Raw genomic sequence first — 18,761 nt, forward strand, 5'->3', positions numbered from 1 at the left:
GAGAGAGAGAGAGAGAGAGGAGTGCTTTAGAGGTGGCAAAAGGAAAGACAACATGCATATGCACGTGCGTTTGTTTGTGTATGTTGGTGGTGTGTCTGTCTGTCTGTCTGTCTGTCTGTCTGTCTGTCTGTCTGTCTGTCTGTCTGTCTGTCTGTCTGTCTGTCTGTCTGTCTGTGTGTGTGTGTGTGTGTGTGTGTGTGTGTGTGTGTGTGTGTGTGTGTGTGTGTGTGTGTGTGTGTGTGTGTGTGTGTGTGTGCGTGCGTGTGTGTGCGTGTGTGTGTTGGTGAGTGAAGGATTGAGTGAGTGATTCTTGAGATTTTGTTGCCTTTCTTTTGTTTCTGAATATATTTTAAATGTATTTCTTATTGGTATGAGAGAAAGTGCATATACATAGCAAGTAAAATGTAAGCCAGTACAGTAGCCAATGTTTAACTTGGGCATGCCTTCAAGACAATTATACTAAGTAATATAAGAGACCTGATGATGATAGTACAGACAAGTAATTACTGTGGTGCAGAAATGAGTAAGCTACACATTAACATAACAGCTTACAGGTAGGCGGAGAGAGAGAGAGAGAGAGAGAGAGAGAGAGAGAGAGAGAGAGAGAGAGAGAGAGAGAGAGAGAGAGAGAGAGAGAGAGAGAGAGAGAGAGAGAGAGAGAGAGAGAGAGAGAGAGAGAGAGCGCGCGCGCGAGCAACCGAGCGAGCGAGCAAAGGGCGCGGAAGTGGTTAGGATGCTCGAGCGGGTTTATCTCCAACCCATATTTACGAGCGCGTCCTGAGGCAGTTGGATTATCTGCTCGCGCTGACACACTTTTACCGAGGACAATGTCTGCTCATGGTAAGAAGAACGCTTCACATTACTGGTGGATCAAAGTTTTGGGTTTGATGTAATTGTAAGGGGAAGGCTTGAGACGCGCGTCTGGCGGGACTTTGGTGCCCCCTATCGACGGGTCCTCTTCAGAGAGAGAGTGGGCGAACACAGAGCGGTACAATGTCTCCGAGGGTCTAAAGGTTGTCATGTTTTTATAATATGTATTGGTAAACTAAATGTGACTCATTACACATCGTCGTATGATACATGCTGAATGCGACCTGTGAGTCACCCATCTTCAATCAGATAAAGCTGAGGAAATCCACCTGTGAACCGGTAGGACACATTCGATCGATTCAAGATCGATCCTCGAAGCACTCAAGCGATAGAACCGGGTAGACCTGCCCTTCTTCAATGTTCCCCTCACGACCATTAAACAACCTAACCTTGAAATATTTAGTTCATTGATATTGCTGTAGGATATTCCCATAGGCCTGTATCTGACTATACTAAGTCAATATTAGGCCTACTTGTGCGTGCCCCATCATGGATCAATAGTTATGAAAGCAGCCATCTCCTCCACATGGAGCCTGATTTAGGAAATCAGAAAAGCTTTGTTGCGGTTGAACGAATCTTTAAGGATAGGGTCTCATGTGACGTGGCTGTGTGGCCCTCTGTCGTGCCTGCTGCTTGTTGATCCCAAGCTTCATTTGCATCATTTGGCTTCTCTCTCCCGTCACCCACACCCAGTGTCAACACAGCGCGCCTATCACTCGCTGCTTTATTACAGGCTATCCCTAGATGGATTCATAGTAACACTTAATTTGAAAGGAATCACCTATGATCAATGCTGCCTTAAATATAGCTTGGTTTCCTTTACAGTTTGAACCAGTTGTGATATTAATGTTCAACTCATGAGCATTCGTCAACGTTATAGAAGTACCAAATCTATTTAAATATATATTGTTAAAAATATATATTGTTAGTGGTATAATGCAAATTACAACCAATAAACAATTAAAATAATAAATGATTAATTAAAGTAAGTAATAAATAATTATATATGCATGTTTGGATAAAAAAAGGCCAATCTATGTGCTGGACTGTGTCTGAAATTAAGAACAATGTTATATCAGGTCAACTATCTGACCTCATTATTATTTTTTTAAGTATTGCCGGAATCTGTTGATGGAAAACTCCCTCAACTTCAACATATGCCTCGACCTTTCACGTGTTCCTCATCATGTTTGTTTCCTTGTTTATCATTTTTGTTTGTTGAAGGTTTTAATCTGTACTAGATGGGGAGGTGTGTTTGTGTGTGTGTGTGTGTGTGTGTGTGTGTGTGTGTCTGTGTGTGTGTGTGTGTGTGTGTGTGTGTGTGTGTGTGTGTGTGTGTGTGTTTGTTTGGGTTTGTGCGTGCGTGAATGTGAGTGTCTGTGTGTTTGTGTGTGCATGCACATGTGTGTTTGTGTGTGTATGCATATATGTCTCGGTTTGTGTCTATGTGTGCACATGCATGCGTGAGTGTGTGTGTGTGTGTGTGTGTGTGTGTGTGTGTGTGTGTGTGTGTGTGTGTGTGTGTGTGTGTGTGTGTGTGTGTGTGTGTGTGTGTGTGTGTGTGTGTGTGTGTGTGTGTGCGGAATGTCCTAAACGCAGGGCTTTGGTGTGTAATGCTTTCTCAATCCTTTCTAATTGGGATCAAGGGTTGTGGCGAGGGGTCCCATTGGAGCAGTGAGGAGTTTAATACTCCGGGGGGTCCACCACTGTAGCACCGTGCGGCTGGCCGGCGAAGACACACGCACACCCACACACCACTGGGGGAAAAGCTATACCCAGCCAACGCTGAGGCGGTGAGCCGCAGTATCCAGAGGTAAATATGCACATGTTCTAAGACAATGGTTACGTTTCGAAGGTTCATTTGATAGGATGGGGATATTTTTTTCATCCATTTTGGACTTTTAATGATAAGACTGAGGTGTCATTGTCCGTTGTGTTTATTTTTTCTGAAACTACATTTTGTAATAGAGTTTTTGTTCCTCTATGGGAAAGTATACACGTCATATCTAACCCTCTCTTGACCCTTCCTCTTTTCTCTTTGTTCCCGTAGGTATTGTGGCACAAGGATATGTGTTTTCTGTAAACCAAAAATCAATTCAAGGTAATTTGCCTTACTGTTTATCGCTGAAGAAAAGGGAAGTACATTTTTGGAAAACGGCTGCATTCCGAAGGGTTTGGGGAACCTTTTAACTTCCCCCCTTACCTGTTTCTCTCTTTCCCAGAATATGTCGACCGCAGCCAAAGACAGCGCAGGAAGTGCTGCCAGGGGTTCAAAAGCGACCAAGGACTTTAAAAAGGTCAGAGGCCATAGGTTTCATTGTATAGTCAGTATTACACTGCAACGACAATAAAATCAATGTGGAAATATTGGTTTATCATGTCAAATGTTACAATATAAACATTTCTCCAAAAAAGTTTGAAACGAACCAAAGGCTTTATAAAAAAGATGTGTTTAAACTACCATAACTGCACTCTCCATACCCTCGATATAATCTGTACATGCCTCAGTATTCAGGCTGTAGAACCGCATCCAAGCCACACTATTTGGATGTTTCATAACCATGCCGTTTATCCCTGCTATTTTCCTGAGATTTTCATTCAGGAATTCATCAGGATTATGCATGCACATGGAAACATCCTGATTTAAAATCGGATCCTTTAAGGCATGGCACACAGTAGATTAAAGGCGTTTAGTTGTGAAATCTTTAAGAAAGATACACAAAGATGTTGATTTTAATAATTGCATCAATCAATATATCACGCAATATTTTGTGTTAATAATAGCAAATGTGAAATCCATTTTGAAAATAAAAAGACGTTTGCTGCCTTGAATGGCTACATACAAAACAAATACCCATTTCACATACACACATCACCTAAAGGCCTACTTTGATAAAACTCTCTTGTGCAACAGGGAGTTTGTTGTGTAGGGATGAAATCCCTAAATCTCTCTCACATGCTTGTGAATCTGCTTGTGCACTTCAATACCAAATAATACATTGTTTGATTTTTCCATTCGTTCTAACTTTGGGCTCCCAGCCGACACCCGCTGCCCTGAAAGGAGCCATCCAGCTGGGCATCGGCTATGCTGTGGGCAACCTCAGCTCCAAGCCCGATAGAGATGTTCTCATGCAGGACTTCTCTGTGGTGGAGAGCGTGTATCTGCCCAGGTACATGTATTGTGTGTTTGCTTGTTAAAAAAATTATTTTAATATAAATCTGTAAATAATGTAAAGCATAGAGGTATCTGTCAATTATGAACATAGTCAGTCGCCTGACCTCATAAAAAAAAAGAAAAGCGTACTACTGATTATGTTTGTGGTTGTGGCTGTTATCATCAGAGCTTGGTGCTAGGCTTATGATAACGTTAGCGATCGAAGATACATAAGAAGACGCAGACCCTGTGCATTGAGTTAAGTGTGCTACATCTTGCTTGGTTTACGATTCCGTGATGGACTATTGCTGTAACAACTGATAGGATGCGGAGATAACTGCTTGTTAACCAGATCTCAGTCAAGTTCACACGCTCTTGGAACGCTCTAGTTAGTGAGTTGCAACTGTGCATGATGCAAACTGTTGTTGCTGTTGTTGTTGTGGTTGTTGTTGTTGTTGTGGTTGTTGTTGTTATTGTTGTTGTTGTTGTTGTTATTGTTGTTGTTGTTGTTGTTGTTGTTGTTGTGGTTGTTGTTGTTGTTATTGTTGTTGTTGTTGTTGTTGTTGAGTTTGTTGTTGAGTTTGTTGGTAACAGTGCTCTTTCTTTTTGTCTGCGATACACCTTTTTGCTCCGTTCCAGTGAGGGAAGCACTCTCACTCCGGCACACCACTACCCTGACTTCCGTCTGAAGACGTACGCGCCACTCGCCTTTCGCTATTTCAGGGAGCTGTTTGGCATCAAACCAGACGACTATCTTGTAAGAGCCACAAAGACACACAAACAGAAAGAAGATACAGGAAATGTTTGACTATTCCACATCCTGGTTCTCGACCAGAAGGTGAAGTCATAAGTGTGATAAAAATCTTCTGTTCCCGCAGTACTCTATGTGCAATGAACCTCTGATCGAACTCTCCAACCCCGGGGCCAGCAGTTCCTGGTTCTACCTGACCAGCGACGATGAGTTTATCATTAAGACAGTGCAGCACAAAGAGGCCGAGTTTCTGCAGAAACTGCTTCCTGGCTACTACATGGTGAGTCTCTCCCTGAAACACAAACACGGCTACTTGACACGTCACTGTCCGCTGAGGGAAATGATTTGCATGTCAGTAAAAGCCACATGGGCCGATGCAAAGCTAAAGTGAAGCACTTGCATGACACACTCCATAACACTACATAACCATTGCACCGCGGGTAACCATGGGCTAGTCTCTAAAGGACAGGTAACCCAATAGGTCTGTATTCAACCTGTCACAACATGTCGTCATTAGAAGCTGAGAATATATATTAATGGGAATTTACAAAGTTGTCAGCTAATTTGTGTAAATTACATCTTTCATACATATTCTACAAAACCAAACCAACACATCAACGCATCCATCTCTCCATCAGTCTAGACCCTGAGCAAACCAAACACATGGTTCTCTAGATCAGTCTAGACCCTGAGCAAACCAAACACATGGTTCTCTAGATCAGTCTAGACCCTGAGCAAACCAAACACATGGTTCTCTAGATCAGTCTAGACCCTGAGCAAACCAAACACATGGTTCTCTAGATCAGTCTAGACCCTGAGCAAACCAAACACATGGTTCTCTAGATCAGTCTAGACCCTGAGCTAACCAAACACACGCGTTTCTATATCAGTCTAGAACCTGAACTAACTCAACGCATGCTACCGACTTAATCATTGCAGAACCTGAACCAGAACCCGAGGACGCTGCTGCCCAAGTTCTACGGCCTCTACTACATCAACTGCGGCGGGGTGAACGTCCGCGTGGTGGTCATGAACAACGTGCTCCCGTGCGCGCTCAAGATGAACTACAAGTACGACCTGAAGGGCTCCACGTACAAGCGCCGGGCCAACCGCAAGGAGAGACTGAAGTCCTCGCCCACCTTCAAGGACCTGGACTTCCAGGAGATGCACGAGGGCCTGCACTTTGATGCCGAGACTTACAACGCCCTGATGAAGACCCTGCAGAGAGACTGTCGGGTGAGTAGTTTGTAGCCCGCTAGATCGCGGGCCGACGGGAGAGGACAAACCCGATTCACGGTAGCCCGGGTTATTGTCCATCACCATCCCCAAGAAAGCACACTGATTAGAAGGGGTCATCGGTCGCTGAAAATCTGCCGTTAACCAGCCAACTGGCGGTCTTTCAGTATCAATCGTACACAAAAAAGAAAAAGAGTACAAAATGAAAAAAAAGAACTATCACAAATAAGTCAATGTGAGCTTCGAAAATGGTATCATGTAATTTTAAAAGGACACTTTATGACAATTCAGCGCAATATATCAACACTGTGCGGTTATAATCCGGTGTAAACACATTCCACCGCCCGCCCTATCAATGCATTATGTAAGAGATATGTCTCTCAGGGACCTTACTATCGTCACGTATCTTTTGATTAAACAGTCCCCTCCGCCTCCAGGATTAGCGCCAGCACAGTAGAACACCTGACTCTTATTAACGGGCCTAACGAGCCTAGGAGCTGGATTGCGGTACAGTAAATACGCGGCTGTGCATGCCATGCCGTCTCGGAAACATTATAAGCCTCCAGTTAGGTAACTGTTGGGATGTTAAAAGGCCCCTTTGTTCAGTGGGAGCCACCTCATGACATCAGGTGTTTGTTCGAAGGGGATTTACAGCTTACGTCTTACTGTATGTGTATGGGTTTCGTACGCAAGGGGGGGGGGGCGAATCCACCTTTATCGCAGGCCTTAATGGCTGTTTACCAAAGGCTTAGCGGAGGGCATTCTTCCCGTGGGTGTTTACATGGGTGATGAGACACCTTAGGCCCACATGCGCGTGTGTTGATATAGGATGGGAGGACTCGGGTAAACAGAATGCTTTACCCTCCCTGGCAGGTGTTGGAGAGCTTCAAGATCATGGACTACAGCCTGCTGCTGGGGGTCCACGTGCTGGACAAGAAGGCGGGGAGCCGCGGGGGCCGCGGGGACAGCCGTAGAGGCCAGAAGGTGCTGTACTCCACGGCCCTGGAGTCCATCCAGGGGAACGCCAAGGACCCCGAGCCTGTGGTGGACGATGACACGTGAGGAGGGGGGGCTTTTATTGTGTAGTACCTTCCGCTCTGCTGCTGCTGTCTGAAGGTCGCTCTTTGACGTCATGACGTTCTGTGGCACATTGGGAGGTGAACCGCTTTTGTGAATGAGAGGATTATTTTCCAAGAGGATCATTGTTTGATTATTAAGACTTAGTTGTTGTTAATAGGCTTGGAATAGTTAGATCCTTAGACAGATCAATTATTAGTGCTGTTTAATTATTATTTACGCAATTCATACCAAAAACAATACAGTTCCGGTGACTTTTACAAATACAGTTGACTTTCTTACAGAATGGGTGGAATTCCTGCAAAGCATAAAGATGAGAAATTGCTCATCTTCTTGGGGATCATTGATATCCTGCAATCATACAGGTAAGTAAAAATGTGCTCATAAATGTCTGCTCATTCTGTTTCCTCGTTGGCCCATTTCTGTTTCCTTGTTGGGTGTTTCAGCGTCATAGTCCCAAGATTCCCTGATTAAATTAGACACTATGATAACATGTTTCCAGTTCCACTCCAAGATTTTGTCTTGCACTAATCTCTTACTCGTTAATCACACAATATAAGCATGTCATGCCAGTATTGGTGCATATTTCATGCACTCTAAACCCACGCACTATTCCACATGTGGGTTAACTGTAGTTAAAAGTGCTGAAGGTAAGATTTAAGGGCTATTATTTGAGTGTAATGTGTGAGACTCCGTCAGCTATGATGGAGTGAACAGAATGTCTGTTTCTAGTTGACCAAGCCTGCCTCTGTTTAAGGCAATTTAGATTCTAGGTTAACTTCTGACCAGATCAGGGTAACTGTTTCTGATTGGCTCATTGAATCCATCTCTCCTGTCAACATTTGACAGGATAACAGACAAACATAGGAGAGCATAGCAGAGATGGATCCTTTTATTGTTTAGTTTCAAACTTTTGCCCTGTTCTGCTCTGTTCTGCTCTCTCTTTACAACTCTTCAATGTTACCGACAGAACCTTTTGTGTGTGAAGCAACAGTCTTGCCTCCAGGATGCATCACATGTCCCAGTCGAACAAGATATAAGGGCGGGATCAGGGTGATTGATCAACATTTGATTGACAGTACCAGGAGCACTAAGAAGATGCTCTAGTGGTGTTAATAGTAATGGCACTCATTTAATATCAGCAATGTATGAATGAATTTCAGTGGAATAGATGTATTTTTAAAGGAAAGTGGGTCCATTTAATGTTTTTGTTGAGACAAACACTGCCCTCTACTGCTGCTGTGTGGTACTATATTGTTAAAAATGAGTTTTGACTTTGACTCATAGTTGAACTCCCTGTCATTTTAGGTTCATCAAGAAAGTAGAGCACTCCTGGAAAGCTCTTGTCTACGATGGGGTAAGCAATCCTATGTGTGTGTGTGTGTGTGTGTGTGTGTGTGTGTGTGTGTTTCTGTAAAAGTGTGCACTTGTGTGTACGTGCGTTTTTGTTGAGTGCCATTTGATTCTGTGTATTTATTTTTGAGTGCACGCTTAATTCTTGTGTCAATGTTCATTTTCAGGATACAGTTTCCGTTCACAGGCCTAATTTTTATGCCGACCGATTCCTGAATTTCATGGGCACAACGGTGTTCAAAAAGATCAATGGTAAGAACTCCCACGTCTTTAGTCCAAAATGCATCAAGACTAGCGTATACGGCACAGCTATTATAAAATGTATAATTTCAAGAAATGATTTAATGGAACCGACTGAATTAAAGACACACTATGCTCATTGTTGTCAGATGTTGTGCAATATCTGCCATATTGGTTTAGTATCTCAACCAGAGACTCAGCCCTGCAGGTTTTATGTGAAAATGTTAGTTAAACAAACTCACTTGGGAAACTGCTGAAGCGCTTAAACACAGAAAGAATAATACTTACCTGTTTCCTCTCTCTTCTTCTCTCTCTCTCTCTCTCTCTCTCTCTCTCTCTCTCTCTCTCTCTCTCTCTCCACCCCCTCCCCCCTCCCAGCCCTAAGGGGCACCTCCTCCAAGAGGAAGCGAGGCTCCCTGTACGCGGCCAAGTCGGCCTCCCAGGAGGTCCTGTCCCCTCTCCGGCCCGGCGAGGAGAAGAGGACCCAGAGCATGGACCACCTGGATGGAAAAAGTTACGTGGAACGATTGTACGCGCTTTCATTCACACCCAGTAGTGTCAGCTCAGAGGGATGGACAACAGGAAGAGTAGAGTAACCACAGGCCAATCACAGAGGGGCGAGGTCCGCCACACACTGCACCCATTATCGTGTCAAGAGAAAGTTGAAAGGTGCATCCATATTCATCTCAGAGTCCGCTAAAGAACTTGGTCTTGGACAGAATCAGGGTTATAGGGGTGTGGTCAGAATCCCTGCTCCTCCAACCCCCCCTCTCCTCGCTGTTTTGTGTACTTAGTACCTTCCTAGAGTCTGAAATGCAGTAGTTTCCTTATGCTGCATCGTCAATGTAGTGGGAGTGCATTGTAACTGGTCACCCGCTTTGCTACGTAGCCAGGAGGAATAAGGAAATCAATAGAGGAATAAGGAAATCAATAGATTTCCTTATTCCTGAATGATTTGAATTTCAATTTCAAATACGTAATTTGCACCTTGATAAGGTGTAATAACTTAATAAGAAGTAGGTTTCAGATTTCAGTTGTCCATCACGAAGTAGGTGTATGGAGTAAGTAGTTCATTTTAGCCCTTTGGCGGATACAGTTCTAACTGTCAGGTACAGCTGGATCACAGAAGACATGTGAATGTAGTGCATTTATGAGGAATAGAAAGATGAGCTGCTCTTTCCCAGTTTCCACTGCCAAACATTCAAGTCTCAAGTCAAATGTGTCCTACCAAATGTTGTGCATTTCATTGACTTAAAACTAAGATTTTTGACTGACTTTTATTTAGACTTTTTGTTATGTATAGCAAGATATACATATATTATATTTGAATTAAAATAGAATGCAAAGCATAATCATGTTCAAACAAATCCTTGAAGAGGCCTCCATTTGTTTATTTGTGGTTTGTAAATGTGAGGCTGCAAAATCAGGTCTCTCTTGAAAAAGAGCCTCAAAGAGACTAAAGCCTGCTGCTACAGCCTTAAAAATTATTTGATATCAATAAGTAAGTTTGAAGTCCACCTATTCACTGCCGACTCTGTTTCCCTCTGAAGGCTTTAGCTCCTCCAACCAGCCAGATCTGGTCCCGAAGAGCAGCGACTTGGCCCACGTTTCCTTTGACCTGGACTGCCCCCGTGACGAGGAGCCCATATTCAGGTCCTTCCTCGGGTCTCTGGGTTTATAACGTCAAGTATGTTGGTACGGCCCATTATGGCGACCATATTTAAGACAAAGGTTAAGATTGTTCAGCAAATTAATATAAATTCAAATAAATGGTTACACTGTGGCTAAGGCCAAAAATCCCAATACAGTTCCCCCAAATCCCTTCCTTAAATGTATAATAGGGCGGGAAATAATTCCAGCCACAAATGCATTGGATAACAGCCTTTACTCTTTTCACAGCAGCCAATCAGATACAGAGATGGACGTCTACTTGGTGAGAATAAATTTGGTGTGTCTGTGTGGAATAATAATGCATTTCCCATTAATACAACAGGAAATGTTCTGTCGAAACAGTGGGCTTACATTATGACAACAGACCACTCAATGTTAGTGTTTTATTATAACCTAGAGAGGGCATAAGCACGACAACTAATCCGATATCTGTACCTGCTGACGTACACAATATGCCAGCGAGAGCTCTTTTAAGAAAATAACCGTTAATTATTCTTTCTTGTTTCGTTAGTGAGGTTGGATGACCTCGCCTCCGCTGTGCCTTTCGAAGAAAAGCTCAATTTTTATTTTCTTGACACACACAATGCAATAGGTGATCTTGTCTGCAGAAATACGAAGTGACTGTGTGGCCAATCAGAGGCCGAGATTCTTTACATCTGTTTTTCTTTCTTGTTTTGTTCTACTTCAAGCAGGGTTCGTCATATCACTGTTCAAATGCTACAAACTGCTGGTAGATCTCAGAGGCTGGATCCCTTGAATATCTAAATATATTTATTAGATCGAACTACTGTAACTATTGATTATTAAGTCAATTTCAGCCACATTTGTTACTGCTTAAATGTGTCCTGTCTCAAATGAACTGTTGCAATACAGTTCTACATCTGTTTCCTCATTCATTCTGTTTTTTATCATGGACAATCTGCCTGCTATGTACTGTAGATTTACCCTGACCGTGTTACATCTTTCAGCACTGAATTTCCTTTTATTATCGGCTTGAGTCAATCATCCTGAGCAAGCAATGATCTTACTTAACATTTTACTCATTCATTGGAATGTATTTGACTGTGTGTGTGTGTGTGTTTCAAAATATGATATTGTAACATATAAATGCACATTGATGCATTGATTTAATCTTTGTATATATTGAAAAAATGGCTTAACGGTGAAATCATACCCATTTCAATTCAGTGTGGCTGTAAAGTGTTCATTATTGTATTATAGAATAACTTTATTTGCTAAATAAATACATACTTTATGTTGAAAATGAATGGTATTTGTGTGTCGAACTCTCTCAATTTGACTATCTTTCTTTGGTGTACCAACTTTAGTCACAGGGGGGCGCAAAAGCAAAAGGATTTCACTGATGGCTCTGCTCTAGTATTTTTTTTTAATTATTATTATTATTATTATTATTACGTGTTTATTAGTGCGTGTGTGTATGTGCGCGATAGTGTTATCAAAAGTGTTATTTAAAACTGGTCAAAAATGAATACCAAAGAGGGATGATAGATCTACCTGGAGATATGTTATATTGTCAGGGCCACACAAACGGCCATTGTCATATAAAACGGATTACGATGCATTTAGTTTATGCATTGCATTGCATTCATTCGATTAAGGCCTATTCGTTTCGAATCGATGCGTGATTGAAAACAAAACAATTTTCTTAAGCTTTATTTGTCCCAAGTATGACTTGTTTGTGAGCCTCTATTGTGGTAGTAAACATCTCTACGCTTTTGTATATGCACACATAAAAGTAGGCAAAAAGGACACTTACTTAAGCCTGACACTAGTCTAATTCGGTCAGAGGGTTAGTGTTCAAAAAGACTTCCTTCTAGACAAACACAGTCCTATATGTCATTCAGTCAAGCCACAGGGTCTGTAGGTCTGCCTGGATTATGGAACAGGTTCAACTAGTTTGACAACCATTGAAATTACACCCGAACCACTACGGTTGTTATCATCAAGAAAGAGAGAAAGATAAGGAATGCGGCAAATATGACTTTCTTTTGTCACAAACTTGATAACCTATTCATGATTGAATTAGACCTTCGCCGCATTAAAGGAAAGTGCGAAAAATATAATTATATCCGTCCATTCATGTGATTTTATGTGTGGGATTAGTAGTTCATTGGATATGAAATTGAAGTTAGTCATAACAAAAGAAAAAAAAACTTGGCCGACATTGCAGAAGTTTGAGCAACAGAGCTTTGAGTCATTGCCACAATAATCTGACGCTACGGGACACACCTGCAGCCAAGATCACGCCCACACCTGCTACAACCCGGAAACCAGAGAGCGCAATTTGACGAAAAGGCAAAGTAGCGTCAGTAAGTAACCTTTTTGATCGCTTTTACATTATGTGAAACCTACAACACGTCAAAACGTACCAACTAATAATTTAGTACATGGGAAATCGGTCTACTGTCTTGTTATTGTCGAAAAATTGAATATGCGTCTAAAACACTAGTCCATATATGGGCATTTACCGTAGCCTGTTGAGTTTACTGGCAGCAGGTGTTTAATGTTGTCGAATTAAAAGTGAACAAAATAAGTCATTTTACAGGCCTACCCTGTTATTTTTCCACCACCAAGGCCAATATATGTTCCTTGATTTGAAAACCTAACACGCCGATTTGAATTCGGTCAAGGCCTTGTTCCGTAGAGCCCCAGCGACTCTGCTGTTGTTATTGAGGAGCTATAAGCCCTGTAGTCTCGGGTAGGCCCCGATACAAAGAGCTAAACGTTCTGCAATGTATATTCAACAACAGGTGAGTATTCCCATTGAAATGATAAGTAATGTATCATTTTGTGTAGGCTATAGCTATGCTTTAGCCTGAAAGCTCGGCTCTGTTAATAATTAATCGGAACAGAATAGTGTAGCCTGTACAATAGATTACACTGTGCATTGGATAAACTTCCAAACACACCATCTGTAAGTCCATTTTGCCAACGAGAATTGTATTTCGAATTTGTATTTTGTAAATTACATTTTGCTTTTGATTTTAACAAACCCAAACCTGTTCATCTCAGATTACGCCAGGGGTTATAATAACACCCCCTCCTCACAATGTCCCAGCGACTTTAACAAAGTTATCTATTGAAGCATGACCGCTCTAAACTCTTTATAATGAAAACCTTACCTTACCCAACATCTAGCAATAAAACGGTTAATGATGTGATTCATTATCTGCGAAATGACACACCCATAACATGTAAAGGTACTTGCGACAGACCGATTTAGGAAGCTTATTCAAAATAGCCTTTACAATATAAATAACAACAAATATATTTTGTATTTCAATTATGCAGATTTAGTTAGGCAAGGCCTAATTGTTTTGTGTGTTGGTGGTAACCATATCTAGATACTGAAATGTTTTGATAATGCCAAATGTTTGTACAGACACACGCAAAGATTTATGGATGGTCAAGACGACACTAATAGTCAACACACCCTTTATCCCATCCCTCCCCACCCGACTTGACCCAACCCTCTGGGCATCGATTTGGAGAGTGAAATGTGTCTCCATCTGGCCAACGCACGCATGGCATCATGGGCGTTGCATAACGGACCCAGTAAGAGAGCAGTAGTTCTATGCAATCAGTCAGCGACTTACAATGGGTCATGGATCTTTGCCATGACATTAAGGCAGTACAGTGCGAGCTTCTCCAGTTCGATACTATTACTACTACTACTACTATTGCAGGAGCACTACAATGTTGCTATACACGTGGCAGAAACCAACTGCTTGTGTAAATGTTAACACATTTAAGGCCGTTGATTAAGGGCTGAACACGCGTAGGGTTGGGGTTCCTCTGCATATTTCCACTGACTCAGAGTTCAGTGTCTTGTAACTGTTTTCCTGGCATTACACTGCACTCCTGGTCATTAGGAATAGTTTGTTTTAAAAGTGGAAATCTTTTGCAGGGAAAGTGTGGTTCTTTGTTTCTCCAGCACCAGGATGTTTAATCAAACTTTGTTCATTGAGGTTAGCCAATTTTATGACAGAAATTACAACAGTATCTACAGTTCAAAGCATAATGCCTAACAAAATGGGAACCTCATGTTAATCTTTGACACACACACACACACACACACACACACACACACACACACACACACACACACACACACACACACACACACACACACACACACACACACACACACACACACACACACACACACACACACACACACACACACACCTCTCTCTTTACGGGTTGGCAAGTCAGAGCACGAGGCCTCTCACGTATCCCAGCTTGTATGTTCGTACGGAGGTGTTGGATTAAGTGGTTGGGCCTGACTGCCTTCTGTTTCTACCCAGCGCCATGGTAAACGCAGGCTTAGCATCTTAAATGGGCATAAGCAGGAGTAGAGGCATTCTATCTTGTCCCTGCGGACAGACAAGATATACAAGGCACCGATTAAGCCTCCCCCTCTTGTCCAATGTTGTTGTGGTTACCTAACATTTTAAAAATAGAGGTTTTCATGTCTGGCCTGAGCCCGCTACGCTTCGGCTTTTTTTTTTGTCCTTCTGGAGAACCGAGGGATTTCTGCTCCCTGGCAGTGAAATCTCCAGCCCTTATGAACCCCCAGCACCCGACCCCCCAGCCCTAATCCACACAGCCCGGCCGCTGGAGTATAAATCCCACCGGCAGCTTGCATTGGCCCACAGACCCATCATGGTGCCGCGCAGATTAGGACTTTATTGATGTGGCTCCTCACGGGACGTGGCAGCGTGCCGACCGATGGAGACGGGATACGAAATGACAAGATGCAGACCTTTTAAATCTGATCCCATAGGGGGTCGATGGTGTGTGTGTGTGTGTGTGTGTGTGTGTGTGTGTGTGTGTGTGTGTGTGTGTGTGTGTGTGTGTGTGTGTGTGTGTGTGTGTGTGTGTGTGTGTGTGTGTGTGTGTGTGTGTGTGTGTGTGTGTGTGTGTGTGTGTGTGTGTGTAATGCGGGTGGGTTTCCGTGCAGCGGGTGAAGGAGATGGGCACATGCACGGGTGTTAATGGTGGGAGGAAGCTAAGCTTGGATGTGGGATTACAGAAGGAAGGGGCCAGGGATGGGAGTAGAACGTGATCCGGACCCAGCTTAGTACCACAATTATATACCGGTGGCTGCCACAGCACTGGTGGCGGACGCAGCGTTTTCATTAGTGTAATGTCCAGAGTCTCCCAGAATTATGTAAGAGATGTGGCGCCGTGCCCGCTCAGATCTGCCCACCGGCCGGGGGCTGTGACATGGCCACGGTTTGTCCTTCTCCGCATCCGTCGGCAACACAAAAGGACATCTGTCAGGGAGAGGAGGAGGCAAAGGCAGCGGCAGTGTAGGGCACCCGACCTGAAGGCATAGTGCAGCCCTGGCTGCTGAGCATCAGAGCGGGCGCCAGGCCGTTGTGGAGCCAGTGCCGCCCCACAGCTTAACGGCGTTGTGTTCGGCGGAGGGAGGGAGGGGGGGGGGGGGGGGGGGCGAGGCGCGGACTCTCAGAGCAGGGGATGAGGAGTGAAAAGGGAGCGTTGACGGAGCGGCGGTGGCGGCGGTGGTTGGAGGAGGAGAGCTGTGTAGCGGTCGTGTCAGCTGGCCCCGGGGACGAGTGGATGCCCTGCGGGCGCCGGGGCGTGAGGAGCGTGAAGGGCGCGGCCGTAGAGCGAGGCGCAGGGTCGTGGTAGGGGAGGATGAAGTTCAAGAAGTTCATCACCATCATGCAGGCGGCCATGGGGGTGGTCCCGCTGAACAAGCGGGAGCTCTTGCCACCCGGCCGGAAACTCTGGCGGCCCCAGGGGTAAGATGTTCCCGCGTCGCATGGGTTTGTTTGCACGCGCGTTTTTGCATGGGGCGCCGCGCACACGTGCCGTGCCCGCCTTGTGCAGGCGCTTGCCTGGTGTGTAGCCGATGTTTTATTCAACATCGGCCGAGGCTTTAAGCTGTAAGCTTGGAATGCATGCACATGGCTTGCTGATTTTTGACACGCCAGGGGGGCGAGCCAATCAGCGCTGCTGCTGTAAGTAAAGTTGAACGCGGTCGTGCGTGTTTGGTTGAGGCGGGCGGTAGTGAAGTTTGTTGTTTCATTAGTGAGATGTATGTTGTAGATTACCATTACAAACAAGTGATAGTATGTCAGGCTAGGTGGAAAGAACGAAACCGAGCGATTGCATTCTGACAATGTAGTGATTTAACAGCGATTTAATACATGTATTGAAAAATGAAGTGACGATTTGAAGTTCAACATTGTCAGGAGGGAAATAATACTTTTTCTCTTTTTTCTCATACTACATATCTGCCCAGCCTAGTTTATCCTGTTTCTGACAAACATTTGGCCTGCAGTTTAGTCTTTTATTTTTTTACCCCATTTAATTCCTTTTATTGTAAGGCATTTGAGGCTGTTCAGAGTAATCATTAGCAGAAGTCCATCATTGGACACAGAATCCTGCCTGCATTTGCCAAACTCCAGCTGCTACTCCCGTTGTACAAATTGAACACAGCAAAACCCTACTTTCTGACTCCCTGCCACAAACGTTAAGTCAAAAAGAGGTTTTGGCTTAGCCACATGTCCCAACATGCTGTCAGCGATTGGGCCAGAGATGCAGCAATTCAAGTGACTGCAGATTATGGAATTATAGCAGGTACAACCAGCACTCCCCTGGGGTGACCTTGTCTTTCACAGTGAGGTCTACATGGTAGCCTGTTTATTTATGTCGCATCTGGCATACGCCTTGTGGGACTCTGTGTACCTGTTGGTCATTACCTCACCTCACATCTTCGGTACGTGCCACAATACTGAGCTGGCCCGGGAAAGGAATGCGTGCGGATTGCTATCTGTAATCAATCTGTGAAGAAAGGAGTCTTTATATATCATGTCTGCACCTCTGTATTCCCTGACTGAAAGGGTGTGCCTTTTTTTTTAAAGGAAAACCTACCCCAAGGCAGTTTGACTTGAATTCATAGTTAGGGTTAGCTCGTCCGAGACCCAACGTGTGACCAACTAGTGAAGTCTGAGGTTCTGTCGACGTTGAGAACAGTGGCAGTGTTTGTGTAGCCCTCGGCAGGGGAATCTAGTAAAGGGCAGCCATCAACCAGTGTTTCCCCAAACAAATCTCAGTGGGGATCTCTTTCTTGTCTTGTTTCTGCTCCATTCGTTCAGCGAGGGGGTGCTTTCATTTAGTTTTAGGTTAAGGAGTGGCACACTTACACATTGTGTTCTGTTGTTGCTGTTACCTTACCTATTATTGATTGCTCGAATATTAATTTTTACACTCCCAACATTTTGTAAGACATCAAAAATCCCATTTTTGCTTCATGCATTAGTCTTACATGCAATACGTCTAACAATCAATTATTTGAGTGTCATTTGTAAGGAACGCCATAAGCATCTGTCAGTTATTGGGGGGGAAATGGGCAAAATGTCTTGCCTGTCAATGACAGGCAATGCGTCAATGTAGGGAGGGGGGGGGGGGGGGGGGGCAGAGATTGGAGGGAGGTTGTTATTTTGGAGTTGATTACTTTCATAATCCTGCTCTTTTCTGCTTTTTTTTTTCTTCTCTCTTTTTAACTAATGAATCGCACCTACAGCCTACACACGCATTATAATTCTGATGGTTTCACTGTACTTGTCTATTTGAGAGACACCGTTCAAAGGTTTATGTGCCACAAAAATAATGTTTTTTTGGTTTTTCCAAACTGGAGGGATTTCTTGTTACCTATGTTTACTCACTACAATATTTAATATAGTAATGTTCCTGGCAATACAGTGCCAGGAACCGGACACCACATCAGTTTATTTTTAGGCGAATGCTTAGTTGCACACTCTAATTGTAATGGAATGTTGTGAGTGCAGTAAGCATGTTTCTGTTATTCTATCTTTAGACCTCCTTCTGATTCATCAGCATCTTGTTATACCAAAATGAACGCTGATAGGTCTTTGTTACACATAGAACAGATACACTGTCAGTTTGTTTGGTAAAATGTAACACACGTGCAGAAGATTTACTCCGATGACAAGACATGAGAAGCAGCAGATTCTCGTCTCAGACTGTATCGTTGTTCCGAGCGATCAACGAGAACGTTCAAACTAATTAATCTTGAACCACCGCTGGCCATTCTCCACTGTCTGCAGATGAAACCGGGGTTGAAAACCTGAGGAAGGAACTTCCTTGCCAAGTGTCGGTTTCCGAGAAAATACTGTTGGAGGGCCAATGCTGATTTTGAGCCTGATGGTTGTACACAACCGTCTACAGATACGGCTTGAAGCCATTAAGGGCATTAAGTTATTTATTAATACACACATCAGTATATGGAGTTGTAACCATTGATCTGTTTCTTAATGACGGGGAGCCAAACTCTACATTTATATCATAACGTAACATATGCTGGGGTACTCCACATTTCCGGGTTCACGTCGC

General features: G+C 43.7%; 2 protein-coding genes across 13 annotated transcripts in view; both read left to right on the forward strand.

The window, feature by feature from the left end:
- The first annotated feature begins 680 nt into the window (after positions 1–680).
- pip5k1ba (phosphatidylinositol-4-phosphate 5-kinase, type I, beta a) lies at positions 681–11,620 on the forward strand. Of its 6 annotated transcripts, none has more exons than XM_060050144.1 (16): positions 681–840; positions 2,517–2,683; positions 2,921–2,971; positions 3,093–3,167; positions 3,910–4,040; positions 4,664–4,781; positions 4,903–5,055; positions 5,715–6,011; positions 6,885–7,069; positions 7,373–7,453; positions 8,397–8,445; positions 8,609–8,693; positions 9,060–9,194; positions 10,232–10,376; positions 10,581–10,614; positions 10,864–11,620. In XM_060050144.1, exons 4-14 carry the CDS (start codon positions 3,096–3,098, stop codon positions 10,360–10,362), a joined length of 1,437 nt encoding a protein of 478 aa, XP_059906127.1. In that variant the 5' UTR covers positions 681–840; positions 2,517–2,683; positions 2,921–2,971; positions 3,093–3,095; the 3' UTR covers positions 10,363–10,376; positions 10,581–10,614; positions 10,864–11,620. The 6 variants fall into 6 exon arrangements, with proteins under 6 accessions (XP_059906127.1, XP_059906128.1, XP_059906129.1 ...); XM_060050145.1 differs by having other exon boundaries at positions 10,232–10,368; XM_060050146.1 differs by having other exon boundaries at positions 10,232–10,368; positions 10,584–10,614.
- A 906-nt stretch (positions 11,621–12,526) lies between these two features.
- Positions 12,527–18,761, forward strand: part of tjp2a (tight junction protein 2a (zona occludens 2)) — a 34,005-nt gene continuing 27,770 nt past the window's right edge. For 2 of the 7 annotated variants that reach the window (XM_060050126.1, XM_060050127.1), the window contains exon 1: positions 15,904–16,144. In XM_060050126.1, the coding sequence (XP_059906109.1) occupies positions 16,038–16,144 (107 nt within the window). In that variant the 5' untranslated portion in view covers positions 15,904–16,037. Of the gene's footprint in view, positions 12,683–12,729; positions 13,124–15,903; positions 16,145–18,761 lie in introns of those variants that run through there. The other 5 variants (XM_060050130.1, XM_060050131.1, XM_060050135.1 and 2 more) reach the window with 4 other exon arrangements.

This window comes from Gadus macrocephalus, chromosome 4 (assembly GCF_031168955.1).
Source record: "Gadus macrocephalus chromosome 4, ASM3116895v1".
NCBI lineage: Eukaryota > Metazoa > Chordata > Actinopteri > Gadiformes > Gadidae > Gadus > Gadus macrocephalus.